Source organism: Miniopterus natalensis, chromosome 7 (genome assembly GCF_054644295.1).
Source record: "Miniopterus natalensis isolate mMinNat1 chromosome 7, mMinNat1.hap1, whole genome shotgun sequence".
Classification (NCBI taxonomy): Eukaryota; Metazoa; Chordata; class Mammalia; order Chiroptera; family Miniopteridae; genus Miniopterus; species Miniopterus natalensis.
In genome coordinates, this window is record NC_142087.1 from 50,124,635 (window position 1) to 50,143,407 (window position 18,773).

The 18,773-nt window shown below is 32.5% G+C and overlaps 1 protein-coding gene across 5 annotated transcripts in view; it reads right to left on the reverse strand.

Moving 5' to 3' along the window:
• TRAPPC8 (trafficking protein particle complex subunit 8) overlaps window positions 1-18,773 on the reverse strand; it is a 67,118-nt gene that overhangs the window by 20,843 nt on the left and 27,502 nt on the right. For all 5 annotated transcript variants that reach the window (XM_016195928.2, XM_016195931.2, XM_016195930.2 and 2 more), the window contains 7 exons: window positions 17,792-17,892; window positions 15,469-15,574; window positions 9,114-9,245; window positions 4,900-5,124; window positions 3,834-3,942; window positions 2,302-2,496; window positions 1,798-1,928 (listed from right to left, as the gene is read on the reverse strand). In XM_016195928.2, coding sequence (XP_016051414.2) covers window positions 1,798-1,928; window positions 2,302-2,496; window positions 3,834-3,942; window positions 4,900-5,124; window positions 9,114-9,245; window positions 15,469-15,574; window positions 17,792-17,892 — 999 coding nt within the window. The remainder of the gene's footprint in view (window positions 1-1,797; window positions 1,929-2,301; window positions 2,497-3,833; window positions 3,943-4,899; window positions 5,125-9,113; window positions 9,246-15,468; window positions 15,575-17,791; window positions 17,893-18,773) is intronic.

Genomic DNA, 18,773 nt, shown 5'->3' on the forward strand with positions numbered 1-18,773 from the left:
ATTACACATAGGAAAAGTAATGGCAGCCTAAGTAAGGTATAGAAAAGATTGGTGGACAATAAGGGCTGTGGGGAGAGCAAAAAAAGGCCTGTCTACTCCAAATCAATGACATCTATAAGAAACTATATATACATATAGTCTCTGGCCACCGTAACAAAGCAGAATTAACTGGCTCACACTCAAAGTAAACTTGATCCTCATGACTACAGTTTTACTTTTACCATGAAATTAATTATTTGACAAAAGAAATTAAGGTTATATTTCCCTAAATTCCAGTTCAGCATCTTAGTCCATCGCTAGTAGAAATTCATGAAGAAATCCAGAATTTATAGTAGAAAGTGTAACTTCAATATACACAATAAAAATTTTCACTTCACTTTAATAAACCTCCTTTAAAATCTATTTAACAGACTAATATACTTCAAAAGCTGATAGTTATTTTTTAAAAACTTCCAGGAGTAAAGGGTTCATAGTCTTCTATTTGTTTTCCAGGTATCCATAAAACATTAGAAAAATGACTAAGGTAACCAAAATTCAAGTCAGAATAGAGTCTGGTAAATCTCAATCTTTCAAACTATTCACAGTGAGTATAAATAATCACAAAATGTCTTCAATTAATTTAAACAGCAAGACTTAAAACAAGGCAATCTTTTTTTAAAAAATCAACTTCAAATGAAACGTTTAAATAGTTAAAAGTTAGTACAACAGACATCTTTCAAGTTCTCCCTTCATATATGAGTACAAAAGGGTTGGAGTATTTCTCAGTTTCAAAATAATTTTTACCACATTATTAAAGCACATAGGAAGGTAGTATAAAGAAGTAAGATTTATATAGTAGATATTGGTAAATAATAAACAACTAGGTAAAAAGTGTATTTGTCCAAGTTATTTCTGATACTATTAACTGGGTAACAAAAATTCTTTGTTCAAATCATTCCTACTTCAAAATATCATCTTAAATATATAAAGAGCTTATTACAAACATGAGTAAGAAAAAATAAATATATATGAAGGGTATGAACAGGTAATTCACAAAAAAAGAAATACAAGAACTTCAATTTCACTAGAAATCAGTAATATGAAAAATAAAATAGTAGGATGGCATTTTTTAACCTATCAAATCAAGAAGTTTGTTTTTTTTATATAAGTAAGAATACTTCAGGTTGCAAAGATGAGATGCCCAACCCCATATGCTACTGCTGAGAAACTCGTTGGTATAATCCTTTACCAATAAAATATTAAAGTATTCATTCCCTAAAATGATCTAACTTCATGCCTAGGAATCTTTCCTACAGAAATAATCATGATAAAACAAACTATGCACCCAAATTTTCGCCACTGAATGATTATAATAGTAAACAAATGGAAACTTCCAAAATAACTACTAATAGAGAGATAAAATAGCTTATAGATCATCCATACAACAGAATATTATGCAAAATAGTAAGACATTTAAAATCAAAATATGAATATGAATCAACACAGAATGAAAAACATAATATATACCGTATGAGAAAAATCCATATGAGGGAAAAATACATATGGAAATGATTGGATATACAACAAAATGTTAAAAGTTATTTCTAAATATTGAGAAGAGTTTTATTTTTATTCCTTATGTTCTTATGTATTTTCAATTTTCAACAATAAGCATATAACATATTTTTTATAACTAAGGGTGAAAAGCCTAAAAATGAGTAAGTATAGTTCATTAAACAGAGAGGTTGAAATGTTATTTTAGCATCTGTTAGGCTATCACGGAAACACACTTATTACAAATACCTTTTAATAACTTACTAGTTCTCTAACTTCTTCATCATTCTTCCCACTGAAATCATTAGGTTGAAACTTCCAGAGCAATGACAAATCAGTCAACAAAAGTGGAACCTTCAAAGGGTTTCTAAAAGCCACTTCCACTGTTATTGGTTCTATAAAAGAAATGCCTAAATTAGTAACTTTAATAAGTTATGCTTATGCTTTAATTCTCTGAATACACCTTGCTCTCACAACTCTGAATCTCCACCTAGACTATTCTTTACCAACTTGCAAATATCTCCTTAATCAGGTTCCCCAATTTCTCTGTACTAAAGAATGACATTCTTCTGCATTCCAACAGCACTTTGCATCTACCTGTATTAGAACCCTCACCTCTTGGTTTTACAAACGCAACTCACTAAATTTTGAGTTCCTAATTTATTTTTGCATCCCCAGCTTCCAGTAATTTGGGGAATACAGAAATTATGTTGAATCCGCTCTAAGTAAAACAAACAAACAAAATGTGTAAAAATTAAAGTATATCACCTTCTACAACTGCAAGTGGAAATCTTGAGTTATCTGAAAAACTGTTCAAACAGTATTGCGTGGGATGGAAGCTGGATGGAATTACTCCTTTGTTAACCAAGGCCACAACTTGTTCCTCAAGTTCTCGCCACTGCTGAGAGGATTCAGAGTCATATTCTTGATCAAGACTTATATGAGTAGCTGCTTGCTTTTCACCTAAAAAAGTGTCAAAATTAAATACACACGTTTATTAATACCTGCCCTCAAATAAAACATTTTAAATAAAAATCTAAGTTATCCAAAGAAATACATACAACTCACACTTGCGTATTTCCAATTATCTGAGAGAAAAAATATCCTAACTGGAACCTGGCTTATAATAGTGATGCTCTTTTCCACCTTACTCTGAAAGAATACATTTTCTCTAGTCTTCCACAAGCAATTTTATATGAAATACTTCAAACATACAAAAAAAGCATGGAGAATAATATAACAAATAATTGTATATCAAAATTCAAAAGTCAGCTTCTGTCATATAATCCCAAATATTTTCTATAAAATAAATGTTACAGAGAGTTAATGTCATCCATTGTGGAGCCCCCCCCCAATCCTTCATCTCCACTGGTACCACATATGAGTATATACTAAACAATGCATAGAATTGGTTTTTATGTTTGAAATATATAAATAAAATTATATTTGATCTATCATTCTGTAATTTTTTTCACTCAACATTATGTTGTACATATTATCCATGTTGAAACATGTAGAACTAATTCAATCATGCCCCACAGCATGACTTCATTATATGAATATACCCAAATTTGTGAACTCTTATGATGCTATTGTTTCATTTCTGGCTATAAAATACAATGCTGCTATAAACACACTGATAATACTTTTAAAATAAATACTAAATTAGCTCAAGAAACATATTAAGCTCATATATAAGGTTGCTTAGAATTACTTTACTTTAACATGCATCAAGGGCCTTAATATATTTATACTTTTGCTCAGTGCTGTCATTCTAAAGCTCAAGCCTAAGGAAAATATTCTATTTTTAAAAGTCTTACAACAAGAACAGAATATTGGCAACTGTTTGCTACTTCTAAATTTGAAAACTTCCATAATAAAAAGTTAAGAAAACAAGTCATCCACAAAGATGACTATTACAACAGTATTTTATATTTTAAGATGGAAACAATCCAACTATATAATAAGCAAATGTGAGAATAAAGTACTTTGTATACGTTGAATATAGTATCTTACAGCCATTAAAAATGCTTATCAAGATTATATAATAACATGAGCACTCTTTATATTAAATGAGAAAAGCCATTATAATTATAGTTATTCTGTTATTTTTAGTTTAGGGCTAAGGAAAAACAATGCAATAGTGGATATCTTCAGATGGCAGGAAGACAGGTGATATGACACAGAATTATTTATTTTCAAATATTCTTTAACAACACATTATTTTTTAAATGGAGAAAGAAAAAAAAACTGTTAAAAAATAGTCATTAGGTAACAAGGCCAAAAAAACCTTTACTAACCATCTGCTGGTCGTCTGTCATGGCCAAAGAAAACCCGTGTTGCTGAACTGTTAATATACGGTAAAGGAAGTTGTGGTAAGGGGCCATCTGGTGATAGCTGACTTACATTCTAAGAGAAATGCAAAAGAAATAAAAAAGAATTCCTGAGAAAATGCCATTTTCTTTATATTTGCTTCCCATTTTTTAAAACACAAGGTATTAAAAACATGTTAAGCAAAAATATTAAGATAAATAATTACTAGTTTTACTTAATACACCAGAGTCATAAAACTTTACAACTGGGAAGAACTTTACAGATCATTTATTCTGGCCCAAGAAAGTATTTCTAAGGTTATTCAGCTAGTTAGCTCTCTTTGGTTGTTAAACTTTCAAACATCATTTTGGTATGCATTTTACTTGCTGTGACTCATTACAGCATCCTAAATGCCAAAACTCTAAATCCAGGTAATTTCAAATTAAAAAAGCTTAAAGAGCAGTTATTTTCTACAGGACAGAAATGCAACAGTATTCACCATTCACAGAACTTCATAAAAAAATTATAACTTCCAATTTTTCCCATAAAACAATGCTTTACATTTCCTATCCTCCTGTCCCACAGAAATATTTTTCCTTCCTTTAATTTTTCTGGGTTACACCATAATAATTTGTCTAATTTCCACAGATCCCTACCTCCTTATCTTTCATAGGGAAAAAAGAGGAATGTACTTTTCCAAAGAATGGTAAAAGGACCCAATATATTGTAAAATAGATTATGATTCAAAAAAATTCCAAAAGCATAGTAACAAAACAGTCCAGAAAGCATGTAATTTCTTTAAGATTCCAAGAACAGCCACAAATTAAATATTTACTGGAATATTAAAATTCTCTTTTAAAGAATTATGAAAGGGCAATGAAACTCAGATACATGACCAAAAAAACCTAGCCTGCTACACTTTATTATGATAGATAATTAAATATTCTAATAAAACTTTATTAGATTCCTGTCAGGTAGTACTAAACAGGTTTTTTACTAAAAATAATGATTTAAATATAATTTTAATATCTACTCCTAAAACTATGTATTCACCTTGTAAACATAAAGATATTCTCTGAGGAAGGACCCTTGTTGAGCTGCAGACTGTTTACTTTCATTGATTAAAATATGCCTAAAAGCAGACACAGCATTGTCCAGTTGCCTAAGAGTATAGGATTGGCGCCCAATAGTGAAGTTAATGTGATCCTCTGCAAGAGACCAGCCTTTTCCTTTGTAAACTTGCATGGCTTGACAATAGCAGCGTAAAGCATGCTTTTTCTGTAAGAAAATAAACAAAGTATTACAATCCAAATTTCTCTGGGACTGAAACAAATAAACACAGACACACACAAAATCAAGTAACTAGTTACTGGTTCTTCAAGACTGAGAATAATGAGGAAAATGAAATTAACATTTTGGGAAACCTCTTAACAATTATTACTAAAAACCAAGAGGTCTGAAACAAGCAACTGTTTTGTCCAAGGCCAAGAAGTCTAAGTCAGGAATATTAATGACTTCATGAAAACCATCTGGGAGTTTCCAAAACAGTAGCATATGGAGTTATGGATTAGTTAGAGGTTTCGTTGTTAGCTTGTAAATGAGATCTATCTTATGAAATCTCAATTTTGTTATGGTCATCTCTTTATACCACTGCACTGGGCTGAATAAAAATACCCTGTGTGTGCTAAAACGGCATGTGTGAGTATATGGTTACTTACTTACACACACACACACACACACACACACACACACACACACTTTTAAACTACTGTTCTGTTTGGTATTCTTTTCTTATACCCTGTGTGTGCTAAAACGGCATGTGTGAGTATATGGTTACTTACACACACACACACACACACACACACACACACACACACTTTTAAACTACTGTTCTGTTTGGTATTCTTTTCTTTTGCCCACTGCATCCTGCCACACCCATGAGCAGATATTTGGCATTAATCACCTATCACTACCGCCCGCTGAACTCAGACAATTTCCATCCTAAAAATGGAATTTGGTATCAAGGAAGAGGCCTCCCTCCACTAAATCTTTTGCTTCAGAGTATATTCTTGTACCATTACAAACTTTGTATGATGTATAGTAGAACTGTTTGTTCCTTTAAGAAATGTTTCCTTGATAAAAGAGAGTAAAAGCAAATCAAAATCATCTACCACTCGACAGTATGCAATCAGAATACAGTCTCTTCTGTGATATTCCTATACAGATATCCACTTGAATCCCATCATATGGAAACATCAGAGAAACCTAAATTAAAGGACATTCTAGAAAATAACTGGCCTGTAATTTTCAAAAGCGTCAAGGTCATAAAAGTCAAATGATCCTTCTGAACAGGATCCTTCTTCTATAATACAAAGGACATTTATGGAACCACTGTCAAAACCTGAGTAAGTTCTGAGAGTGCTACTGACTTAGGACTAACTTCTTGACTTTGATTGTTGTGTTATGATTATACAGAAGTTCTTGTTTCTAGGAGACAGGAAATATGCCCTAAAGTATTTGAGGGTAATGGGGAACAAGCAGGCAACTCTCAAGTGGCTCAAGTAGACAAAAGTTTCTGAAATGTATTTGTAACTATTCTTTACATTTAAGCTTTATTTTAAAATAATTTTTAAGTGATGTTTCTTGAAAAAAAAATCCTAAACTCCATTTTACATTTAGTAAAAGAACAGACATTGAGTCTTAAAAACTGATTCAGAGAAATAATCAAATGTGTCTAAGTGTCAAGTTCAAGTGCATTTTTGAGGATTTTGTGAAAAAGCATCTGAAGAGATTTAAAAGGTAACAAGGATTTAAAGTTGGCCTTTTAAAATAAAAAAGATTGTCCAGGCTATAACAAACACAAACACACATACTATCCCCAGCACTTCATTTATTTTACTGATTTTAATACTTTATAATGCCAGTTCTATTTTTTAAAATACCTTTTACTTGCTGATATTCATATATGTATCTTTATTGATTTCAGAGAGAGGAAGGGAGAGGGGAAGAGAAAGACAGAAGCATCAGTGATGACAGAGTCATTGATCAGTTGCCTTCTGCACGCCCCCTACTTGGGATCAATCCTGCAACGCGGGCACATGCCCTGACTGGGAATTGAACCGTGATGTCCTAGATCATAGGTTGGTGCTCAACTGCTGACCACGCCGGCCAGGCACTTGCTGATATTCTTAACAAAAAAAATTAAACTATGAAATATTTCTGGGGGCAAGATAAACAATTCAGCACTAACTCTCAATTAGAGAGCAATGAGAGAAATGGCATTACTATATAATCTCCTCTGCCCTCCCCACTCATCCCTGTGAACACACACATCTGTTTTTAATGGAAATGTTATGAAAAGTTGGTACTTCTAAGAAACAGCAGCCTTAGAAGTGTGTGTGCTCTATGTGCCCTATCTTGCCAGGAGGATACTGTTCTTGACCAACTGCAGTAACCCACACATTGGCTTTTTCAATAGATCCGCCTGAGAAGGAAACTTTCTGGGGTTGAGGTATACAGTCGTCACAAAATAGCAAAACCAGCTACCTTAAAATCATTATCTCCATGAGATAACCATAATTAGAGATGATTATTAGGCCTGATATCAACTGTATCTCAACCCACCACAGGTGTAGCATTTTTAACTTGCTATGCATTTACTATATGCTCTATAATTTCAGAAGGTAAATATAAAAGCAGCTATTTCCACTTCCAATGACATTATCATTCTCACAAATAAAACCATTCACAAAAGATGTGGGGAAAGAGTGACTTTTTAAATAAGACCCAATAGACCATTCCTAATGGGGTCTATAATTCTCCTTCTAAGCAAAGGAAACCAGCTGCTTAATACACCTTGTAAATTTTGGAATAGAACACTTTAGGCAAAGACAAACAATGGAATAACATGTTTCAAATGTATTTGTACTTACTATGGAAAAAGGTCTGTTAAAAATGATAGTTTTAATTTTTTTCCATGTTACAGTCAGAGAAATTCTAATTCATGGGGTATATCAATTATTATAAAAACACATTTAATTTTATAAATATTTTTTACAGTTTTGTATTTAATATATAGCAAGTTCACATATCATGGCAGTTCCCAAAAAATAGAAGAACTGAGAACCCAATCTTCAAATGTTGGTTTTTTAAAATCATAGCATTTTTTTGCCCGGCCGGGCATGGCTCAGCGGTTGAGCGTCGACCTAGGATCCAGGCAATCGGGGTTCGATTCCCGGTCAGGGCACATGCCCAGGTTGCGGGCTCGATCAATGACTCTCTCATGATTGATGTTTCTATCTCTCTCTCCCCCTCTCCTTTCCTCTCTCTGAAATCAATAAAGATATATTTTAAAAAAATAAAAATAAAAAAAATAAAAAAAATCATAGCATTTTTACATGAAATTACAAGTAATTTTTGAACACCTTTATTTCTTTGTACCTTTGAAATATAAAAATAATGGCATGTTTGGTTAGCACAGACTGAAAAGTGTATGTCCTAAAAATTCGTACTAACTACATTTTAAAAATACTCATACTCCCCTACTAGTTAAAAAGCTCCCTAAGAGGCAAGACCATGTTGGTTTTATGGGCATATGCTCAGCTAACTAGTACAGTCCCTGAAATATAGAGATAATTATTGAATCCACACTTCTATCTCTACCTACAGTAAACCACCAACTCACTTCTTCTACCACTCTATCTCCAGCAAAGCTCCCTCCAACTAATGCTTAAATAGACCATTAGGAATGAAGAAAGCTCTCTAAAATAAAGATCTCTCCAACCAAACTGTTTCCAGGGACAAAGGTAGAAGATTTCTACTCATTTAGTATTTACTAAATGCCATCACAGAGTACTCTGAGAGACAACAGAAGACCAAAGCTGAAGTAGGGAGAGTTCAACCTCCACCAAATAGTTAAAATTGCTTGAATGTATTCATTATATCTGGACCTTTATATATATGATTCAGTTTAACTTTACAATAATTGGGGCAAAATTCCAAAATTTATAAATAAATTTTTAAAAATGAAGGCTCAGAGAAGTTGTAAGGAGATCAAGATTTAAACCCAGATTTCTCTAACTCCAAATCTCATGCCCTTACCAATATAAAATATAACACATCACCTTGAAACAAAATTTTTATCCATTTTTAGGGTTAATATTAAGTCACAAAAAATTGACAAGTGGCATACATTTATAAAATAACAAATTATAACAAATAAAAATTGAAATAACAAATTATTTTCTTTTTAAAGAAAATGCACTCACCTGCCCTGCTTTACTAAACCGATGGCCTGCCAGTATCATATGAAACGCATATTTTCTAACCATGGGACTCTTCATGTTTATAAAGCAATGTGCCGCTTGTTCCAAAAGAAGTGCACTTCGAAGATCAGAATCCTAATGAATGTTTAAAAGAAAAGGTTAGTTTCACAAAATTAAAAGAAAAAATATAATTGGTGAAAAACATTTACTTTCTTAATATATAACATATTCAATGTTTAACTTAGAGTATCTGAGGGCAGCAATCAAGAGGTAACCCAATCTTGATGATCTTTTCTTTCAATAAGCACTTTTTTTTAACCCTTTAAAAAATTCTCTACCATATTTTCTTTTGCTTTTCACGAAGCCAAATGTCTGGTTATGATATACACCATGTAAAAAGTCTCTGAAGAAATGCAATCCCTTTCCAAATGGCAAAAAAGTATATAAACTGAGAATTTAATACAGGTATACTGATTAAAGAGAAAAACCAGGAAACAGCACACACACAAAAAATAGATTCACACCAATCTAATTTCTTCTGGAAACTGATCTGTGACATCCAATAGTGTATTTCCATTCAAGAAAAAAAGGAAAGATAAAACAGAATGAGTGTAAATTATAAAATAATTAAATCCATTACTTTATCCCCTATAAAGTTTTACTGTATTTAAAAGGAATTCTCAATTTTTGCTTTAATTCAAGTAGGCCAAAATGCCTATTTCATCAAAAAGTTCAGAAGGCTTCCCCTTCAAAGATTATCACCTGCCATTAGTATATTAATAAATGATACAACTCAAATTATTTCTACCTCAACTGAATCTTACAGCAGTGTCCACAAAAACCACATACTCCATTTATATCCTCACCCATAAGAATACCCTTTCAACTGAAAGAGCCATCATTTCTTTAAAAATAACTGAGAAAGTACTGAAGGTTGCTGATCAAGTATCAACAACATTTTCACCAAAACTTTCTCTAGGTTTTTCAGCTATTCTCAAGCTGAACTTACCATGCCCTTCCATGTGTTCTGCTGCCATTATTTTCCCCAGGGAAAGTTGAAAACAGAAAACATTGACTTTAAATGAAATAATTTCAACAGATTATAGTTACATCAAAAGTATTCACAGATCATTACTATATCTCTGTAACAATCATAGAATTATATTAGAGCTGTAAAAGATCTGAGGAAACACTCTAGAAAACATTCAGTAAATGGTAGATATTATCTATTTCAAACCCCTCATGACAAAAACTAAATAATCAGATAATTTTTCTAGTAACTAAGATCCAAAAGCTAGTAAGTGAAAAAATCAGGAATATACAATTAACAAGTGGTTCTATAACAATGCATCAGAATTACTTAGGGGAGCTAGAAAGCTTACATCTTTATTTTTTTTAGGAAAACATTTTCTTTTTCAAAAAATTAATACAGACTCTTTTTTTTTTCTTAAAGATTAAATGTTTGAAGAAAAAAAGTGAACATCTTTCTTTCTCATCCCATGCCTCATCCAATTTGCCAGTTTAGTGTGGGGGGTGTGTGTGTGTGTGTGTATATATGTATGTATCACGTATGCTTATATGTTAGTTTTAAAAAATACACATACTTTTTTGTGCATAAATGATATTACACATAGTATTCTTTATCTTGCTTTTAAACTTAATATCATGGACATCTTTCCAAGACATCTACATCTCTCATTTCTTTTAAAGCTCCATTGTATTCCATTACATAAATGTACCCTAATTTATCAATAGTCTCCAACGGATTTAATATTGCTTCAAAGTTTTATAACTACAAGAAAAAATGCTTCAATAAACATTTTTCTAAACATATTTGAGTAATTACACAAATATTTTTATTAGACAAATTTCTGGAAGTAGAACTGCTGAGTTAATGAAAGCTATGCATATACTTCATATTCTAATCAATATAGACAAACTGCTACAAAAAGGATCAATATATATTCTCATCAACAGAGAATGAAAGTATATATTTTCTCTGCTCAGCCCAAGATCATTTTTTAATGCTTATCTCTTTAATAAAGGAAAAAAACGACACTGTTTCTCACCATACATTTAATAGTAGGCTGTTAAATCTTTTCCTATGTTTAAAGGTCTTTGTACTTTTTTTGTGAATTGCCTATTTATATTCTTTTGTGAATGGTTTTTTGTGATTATGTGCTATGTAAGGGCCCTTTGTACACTTAATCAATATCAGGCCTTTGTCATTCATTTGCAAATAGTATCTCCCAGTTTTGACATGAAAGAGTTTATTCTTTAGTAGTCAAGCATATTATATTTGCCTTTATGGCTTCAGGATACTGCATCAAACTAGGAAAGGATGTTATGCCTAGATTTTTTAAAATGCTCTCCTACATCTTCTTCTAGGTTTTTTTTGGTTTTATTTTCACATTATAATTAATCCAGCTGTAATATATTATCATGTAATGATAAGACAGGAATCCAGCCCCAAAGAGCTAGTTAGATGTCACAATAGCATTCAGTGAATTACCTAATACTCCTCACTAAATTAAATGACACCTAATCACATGCAGTATTTAAATTCTCATTCTATTACATTCCTGTCTATTCTTACTGCGATAAACAGTTTTAATTTCCTTATTATAAACAGACTTATAACATTTTAATATGTAGAACAGGTAATTGCCTATTACTTCTTCTATTTTGGAATTTTATTTAGACTTCTCAATAGTGTTTCACAGTTTTTACTTTCAGTCCTATAAATTTCTTAAGTTTATTTCTACCCATGCACACATAACACACAAACACACAGCATAAATACATATATATTTTTTAAATTGCCAATGAAGCTTTATTAAATTGCAAAACTTGGATGGGCAGCAATCCTGGACATTCTGATTAACATAAGGAATATGCCATAGATATCTCTGATGGTGTATAAGTGATTCTAATGTATAATCTAGATGAGAATCAGCACATTAAACCCTCAGCATTCTCAAATTTAACCCTCAAGGGACTGACCAACTCAGGAAAGACCTGGAAACCCGTGGCATGTATTAATTTAGCTAAAGCAAAATTTGACTCTTGTATTCAATAAAGCTGTTGGATTTGCAGAGCTGAATAACCCTACATTTATATCTCACTGCAACTTAGTTCTTTGTTAGTCCCTGTCTCTTATAATGATACCTAAAGTAGAAAACACATTGCTTTGACACAAACAAAAAAGGCCCTGAAAACAATGACAACTGTCATCAGTGTTGATGGAAGAAAAATGAAAGAATTTCACAGTGATAGTTTCATCCAGAAAGCAGAGACTATGAATGAGCTGAAGAATAAAATTTTATTTTCTGGTAGTCGATGATATGACAAGCCTATTATACATACTCTGTAAGAACTAAGAAAAAAACCTGTGATACCACTTTAACAAGAACTCTAGCCTATAAACTTTGCCCACAACCAAAAGATAATTTTAACAAAAGCTGAAAAGGCAATGTTAATGTAAATTATGAGGGTAAGTATAGGCAAAAAATCACCTAAATTAGAGGCTTCACTTCCATAGAAACACAGTGATAAAAGCACCAGTTGCACAAACTTAACTGAAACAAATCTCAAGGATGGCTGTAAGATTTTTTCTTTGCACAATTGTGAGGTTAATAGGAAAGGTGCTATCAGCTGATCAATTTAACACAGGAATAGTTCCTCCTAAGCTGAAGAAATTTATAAAAACTGTTGCTATTACTATCCCTGAGAAACTGATTTAATGTATTTAAATGCAGTAACAGACAAAAAGTGCTATAAGATCAGAATAAATGTGAAACACAGAAACACAGACACAAGCAGAGGAAAAGCATCACTTCTTAAACACGAAATTCAGACATACTATCCTATGGTGGTAAATGTGGCATGCTTTGTCATTAAGCTGGAATTGCTCTGCCATGATCAGAATCCCAGGGCATAACACAAGTATAAGGTCCACTTGCCCATATATTTGCAGTCCAAAATATAAAGTCAAAGCACAACTCTTTTCACCCAGGTCTCAGAGCTGTCTTTTGCTATAACGGTATTAGCAAAAATCTAGGAAAGACAATTCATGGATGTCAAGAGTATGTAACTCAGTTCCCTATCCTCAAGACCAGTGAACTTTTCATATTATATAGCTTTTCTAGTTAATGAAATACATACAATAAATACAATTAGTAAAAATTTAACATAATTTTATACACATTATGCCTGGAAGTCTTTACTTTCAAGTTGTCTCAAAGAAATATCTGAAAGGTATAGCAGAAAAGGCAGCTGAGAATCACAATTTCTTGGGAAATAGATTCCACACGTCACCCCAAAGCAGTAAATAACAATGGTAAATTTGCTAGAATTTCAATGACAAAATAAATCATCCAGGTTTGAAAAAGAAAGGTGAAAACAAAGAGTTGGAAAGGAAAATAGAACAATGACAGAAAATAGCAAGATTACAGTGTAGACAGAAGAATATGCTCTAAAGAAATTTTATTAAAGCTCCTAAACCATAAGTTCCTTTTACATTCACTGAGAATCCCTAGGCTGAAAAACACAGCAACATATTCAAACCCAAGTTAAGATACTTACTATAATACAGAATATCAACACACCCAAGAGCCAATATTCAGCTCTACCAAATAGTTTATGTCTGGCCAACAGTTCCTATTGGTCAGTGCTTATGCAATGTCAACTATTAAACATTTTTAATATCCTCTCTTAACCTAACTAGTTATACCTTTCAAAAATCTTTTCAGAATAATTAATGGTTCAGTTCAACAAACATTTGTAAATCATATACCATGTGCCAAGCCCAGTGTTAGGCACTAGGGATAAAAATACAGAAGGCAGCACAGTCCCCTATTCTCAAAAGCTAATAGCTTAAGTATAATTTCCAATCTAATATGACAAGTCAGGTCTTACAGCATTATACAAGAGGGCATAAGAGAGACACTTAGGACAACCTGTGTACTGTACATTACTATATGAAGGACAAAACTGATATTAGACTAGTAAATTAGGTGAAGAAAGAGGAAAAGGGCCAGGAGAGACATTAAGGACATGAATCAAGAGTAGCAGGAGGGATTTAAAAAAGAGAGAGAGATAAGTATAATATTTGGAGATATAAAAAAAATACATATTTAAGAAGTTAAATCCACCCTCCCAATTGTGTTACTGATAGGTAAGAGAGTATGGGAGCATCTCAACTAGTTTCTGCCTTAAACAAATGAGCAGCTAGCTGATTATGACAAGATCACAATCTCTAATGTAAGAAAGTTTATGACGTTATTGATATGTCAACTTAATGGCACACTGGAAGCACCCAAGTAGGTAAGTCTAAAAGGCAGATGGCCATAAAAATCTAAAACCCAAGGTGAAGTCAGGGCTGGAGACAGATTTGAGAGTGAAAATCATGACTGCGAACAAATCGCCCTCAAAAATAGAGTGAAAAATACAGAACAGTCCAAGGACTAATACCATAGTGTGCAGCCTTGGCCAGGTGGCTTAGTTAGTTGGAACATCATCCCATACACCAAAAGGTTGTGGGTTTGATTCCTGGGCAAGGCTCAAACGTAGGTTGTGGGATCGAACAGGAGGCAACCAATGGATGTTTCTCTCTCACACTGATGTTTCTCTCTCTCCCCCCTTCCTCTCTCTCTAAAAACACTGCAATAAAAATATACCTTTGGGTGATGATAGTAAGTAAATAAAGTAAAATAAGTAAATAAAACCATAGTATACATTACATTAACATTTAAGGGGCAAACAAAGGAGGTGTTTGATTTTGTTCTTTTGTTCTTAAGTATTCATCTAAAAAACCGTCTTTAACCATACTTTTAAAGAAATGACTACCATTCTTTACAAGCCTGGAGGCCACGCAATTTAGTAATGTTATAAATCTTTAATAGAACTATAATGGATTACTCTCTCGCCCGTTTGAAATATTCATAATATAGAATTTTTTAAATGCTTACGGTGATTTTTTTTTAAGTTTATACTAGTAAAATAAGATGAAAAATTCCTGAGTGATTACTCTTTTAAGTATCAATTTTAGAATGATGCACATGCTTGTTACTTTAATTATTGTTATGCATAGGTCACAACCTAATTCACAGAAGATATACAACACATGTTTGTGGTTAATAATAATGTAAACTTAAATCTGTAAATAAAATCAGTCTATAAAATACTGCATCTAAAATTAATTCAACAAATAACTTAAGTAGCCATGTTATAAATTCCCAAAGAAAGATTCCCCTCTACTTTTGTTTTGTACACGCTCTCAAAAAAAGAAAAAAAGGGAACACTTTCTAAAAGTTATGAAATAACACTAATTAAAACAACTACTACACAGTTTCAGTACCTCACTGGTCAACCGTATTAAAAGAGCTGCAGCCTCTGAATATTTGCTTTGGCTTTTTAAGATTTCAGCACTAAGCAATACACATCTTTCAGCCAATACCATATTCCTAAGAAAATAAAAAAAGACAAGAAACATATAATTAGCACTACAATAATATCTTAATACAGCACAGTAACCATGTGTTCAACAAAATTTCCAATTATAGTTTTCAAGGAAAAAGAAATCCATGTCGTTTTCTACTTACCAAAAAGGTTAAAAAAAAAACTCCTAAGAATTCTCAGAACTTTTCATCATATAATTTTGTGTTAAGAATACAAAGCAAAGTCACGTTTCCAGTATGCAAAAAGCTAGAATTTAACTGGTATCTTTAAACCAGCAGCTACTTAACACATAAAACTTGCTTTGAACAGGAATTAATACAAACATTTCATTCATATTTCTTTCTCCTTCCTCAATGCAAGCTTTTGGTTATGTGTTTCATTTTACTGGCTATTTTTAGAAATATTTTAGGCATTTTTTCTCTGGTAGTACCACTGAGATGTTTCAATTAGAGACAAAATGGAACCAGTGTTGCCTGAATGATTCCTGAACAAAATCTTTGTGAAAACACAATCTCGATTTTTCTTTGTGGACTACTACCATTAATAATCTAGAATTGGATTATTTATTCTTGAAAATAATAAAAATAAATGAAAACAATCTTACTGTGAAATTATAAGATGGAACCCTTTTGTTAGGAAATAGCAAAGTTTTTCTCTTTTTACTTTCTAATCCTTATACCAAAATACCATTTGACCTTAAAATTACAACCAAAAATTACTAACTTAAAGGTCATTATGAACAGTGATATTTTTAAAATACAATTTACTACTTTCAAAAATTACAAAAAGTATGTTCATAGCAGCACTATTTACAATAGCTAACATCTGGAAGCAGCCCAAGCGCACATCAGTATACGAGTGAATAAAAAAGCTGGTGTACATTTACACCATGGAATACTACGCAGCTGTAAAAAAATGATCTCTTACCCTTTGGGACAGTATAGAAGGACCTGGAGAGTATTATGCTAAGTGAAATAAGCCAGTCAGAGAATGTTCAAATTTCTGAAAACTTTTACTACTCTGTCTTTCGACACCTCACTCTCCCTAGTTCTTCTACCTTTTGAATCTCTTTTTCAGACTCCTTCAAATGTTCCTCTTTCACAGGAAGCTGTATCTCCTGCCAGAATCTCCAAATCTATTCTCAAATAGATTATATAAGATATAAAAGGTAGAATTTGATACTGGCTCCACCATTTATTAGCTGTGTGCCCCTGGGCAAGTTAAACTCTAAGTTTTAGTCTTCTCATCTGTCAAATATGGATAATAATAGTACCCACCATTTTATAGGTTTAAGATTAAACCAGTATGTAAATTACTTTGGCATAGTGGCAAATGCTGAACACTCAATAAATGTTAATTATTATCATTAGTGCTGTGCTGAAAACATAACACCATGACTAGTACTACTTACACTTCAACATTATAGAAGACAAAATTGTAACCCATAGAAAAGTCAGATTAATCTTCCTGAAAAACAACTTTTATTATGTCAAGGCTGTTCTCAAATATTCAGTAATTCCCGATTTGCTACTATATAACTCTTAACTACAGCTTAAAAATAACAATTATAGAGTGTTAAGGCTCCTCACACTGATTTCTCTCAAACCATCTTTCCACATTCATCATTCAATACTTTTCACGTTCTCAAACCCCCTAACTTATCCAGGACTCTATTCCCTTTCTTTGGTAAGGCTGCATCCAAAATATTATTCCTGCCATTCACAATTTCTGAATTGTCTTTATGTCTATCAAATCCCAATCACCTTTCTTTCAAGGTCTATTCCACAAACATCTCATGAAATTTCCTGACTACTTCTGGACCAGTTCATAGTCTCATTAGAGGAACTCATTATGTGTACAAAACACTTCTCATTTTCTTCCCTGGACTATTACTTCACTGTGTTTTGCCTATTTAACAATGAAAGTTAACTCCTGGCTTAACTGTGGTTAAGGTTAGATGTTCCCACAGTACAAATCACCCTCAATGTAACATATATCCTCAACATTACATATAACAGATTCCTAAGCCAAATCCAAACAAAATAGGAAAGGAGATGTAATGAAATACTAGTTTTAAAAGATTACCTCATCTTGTCTCTGACTACATTAACTTGATTTAGGAGCTTGTATGAAAAACAAAGAACCATTTATATCCCACAACAATATAAATGCAAACAAATTTACTTCTAACCAGAAAGAACATAAATATTCTAGTCACCTACTTGCATATATCCCTGTATGTCTGGATTGCTGTATCCATGTAATGTGCAGGGTATGGCCTAGGTGCTCCTGGCTGAAGAAAAGCTGACACTGCTGCCATTTCCTAGAGGAAAAGACATTATTTACACTATTTCAAAAGGAGAGAAATAGTCTTGCAGTTTAGCATTCAGGAAGTCTAAAAACTGGGATGAAATTTGCTGGGATTTTTAATACATGTACATGTATAAATTTCATAGCCTAAAGTTGACTTGAAAAATATATTTATATGCTTTTAATTTTTAAATTCTCTAGTCAAGTTTAGAGTCAGTCATTCAGCATTTAAATGAAATTTTCAAGAAGACCTAGTGAACACTAAGGGCATATATAACTGCCAAATCAGTCTAGCTTAAAATTTCTGTTACCACCTCCTCCCTATTATTCCCTATGCCTCATGAATAGAGAACAGACCAATGGTAGCAGCATACAGAGAGAGACATCTCTTTCCAATTGTTAGCATCAAAATATGAAAACAGGGATGACAACAGCTTGCACTATATATATTTTCAACTTTTTCACACTATAGTTTATATCCCGTACCATAACAAAAAGCACAAAGACCATTTCTTAGGCCTATATTACTGTCAAATTTTTAGGTCCTTTTATTTCATTTTCAAAATCCATTTTCTTGTTGATGTCTATAGCTTTGGTTAATAATTCAAATAATATACAACATTGTTGAAAGACTTAGAAATAAAGGTTAAAATACAGGTTTGGTTTTCTTAGTAAAATATCCTACTATGTACATACTTGTACTCATACAGACCAAGCTTTAATTAAAAAAATTTTTTAAACCTCACCCGAGGATATGTTTTGATTGCTTTTTAGACAGAGAGGAAAGTGGAGAGGGAGGGATGAAGGAAGGGGAGCGAGAGGGAGAGAGAAACATAGATGTGCGAGAGAAACATCGATTGGTTGCCTCCGGCGCCCCAACAGGGGATGGAACCC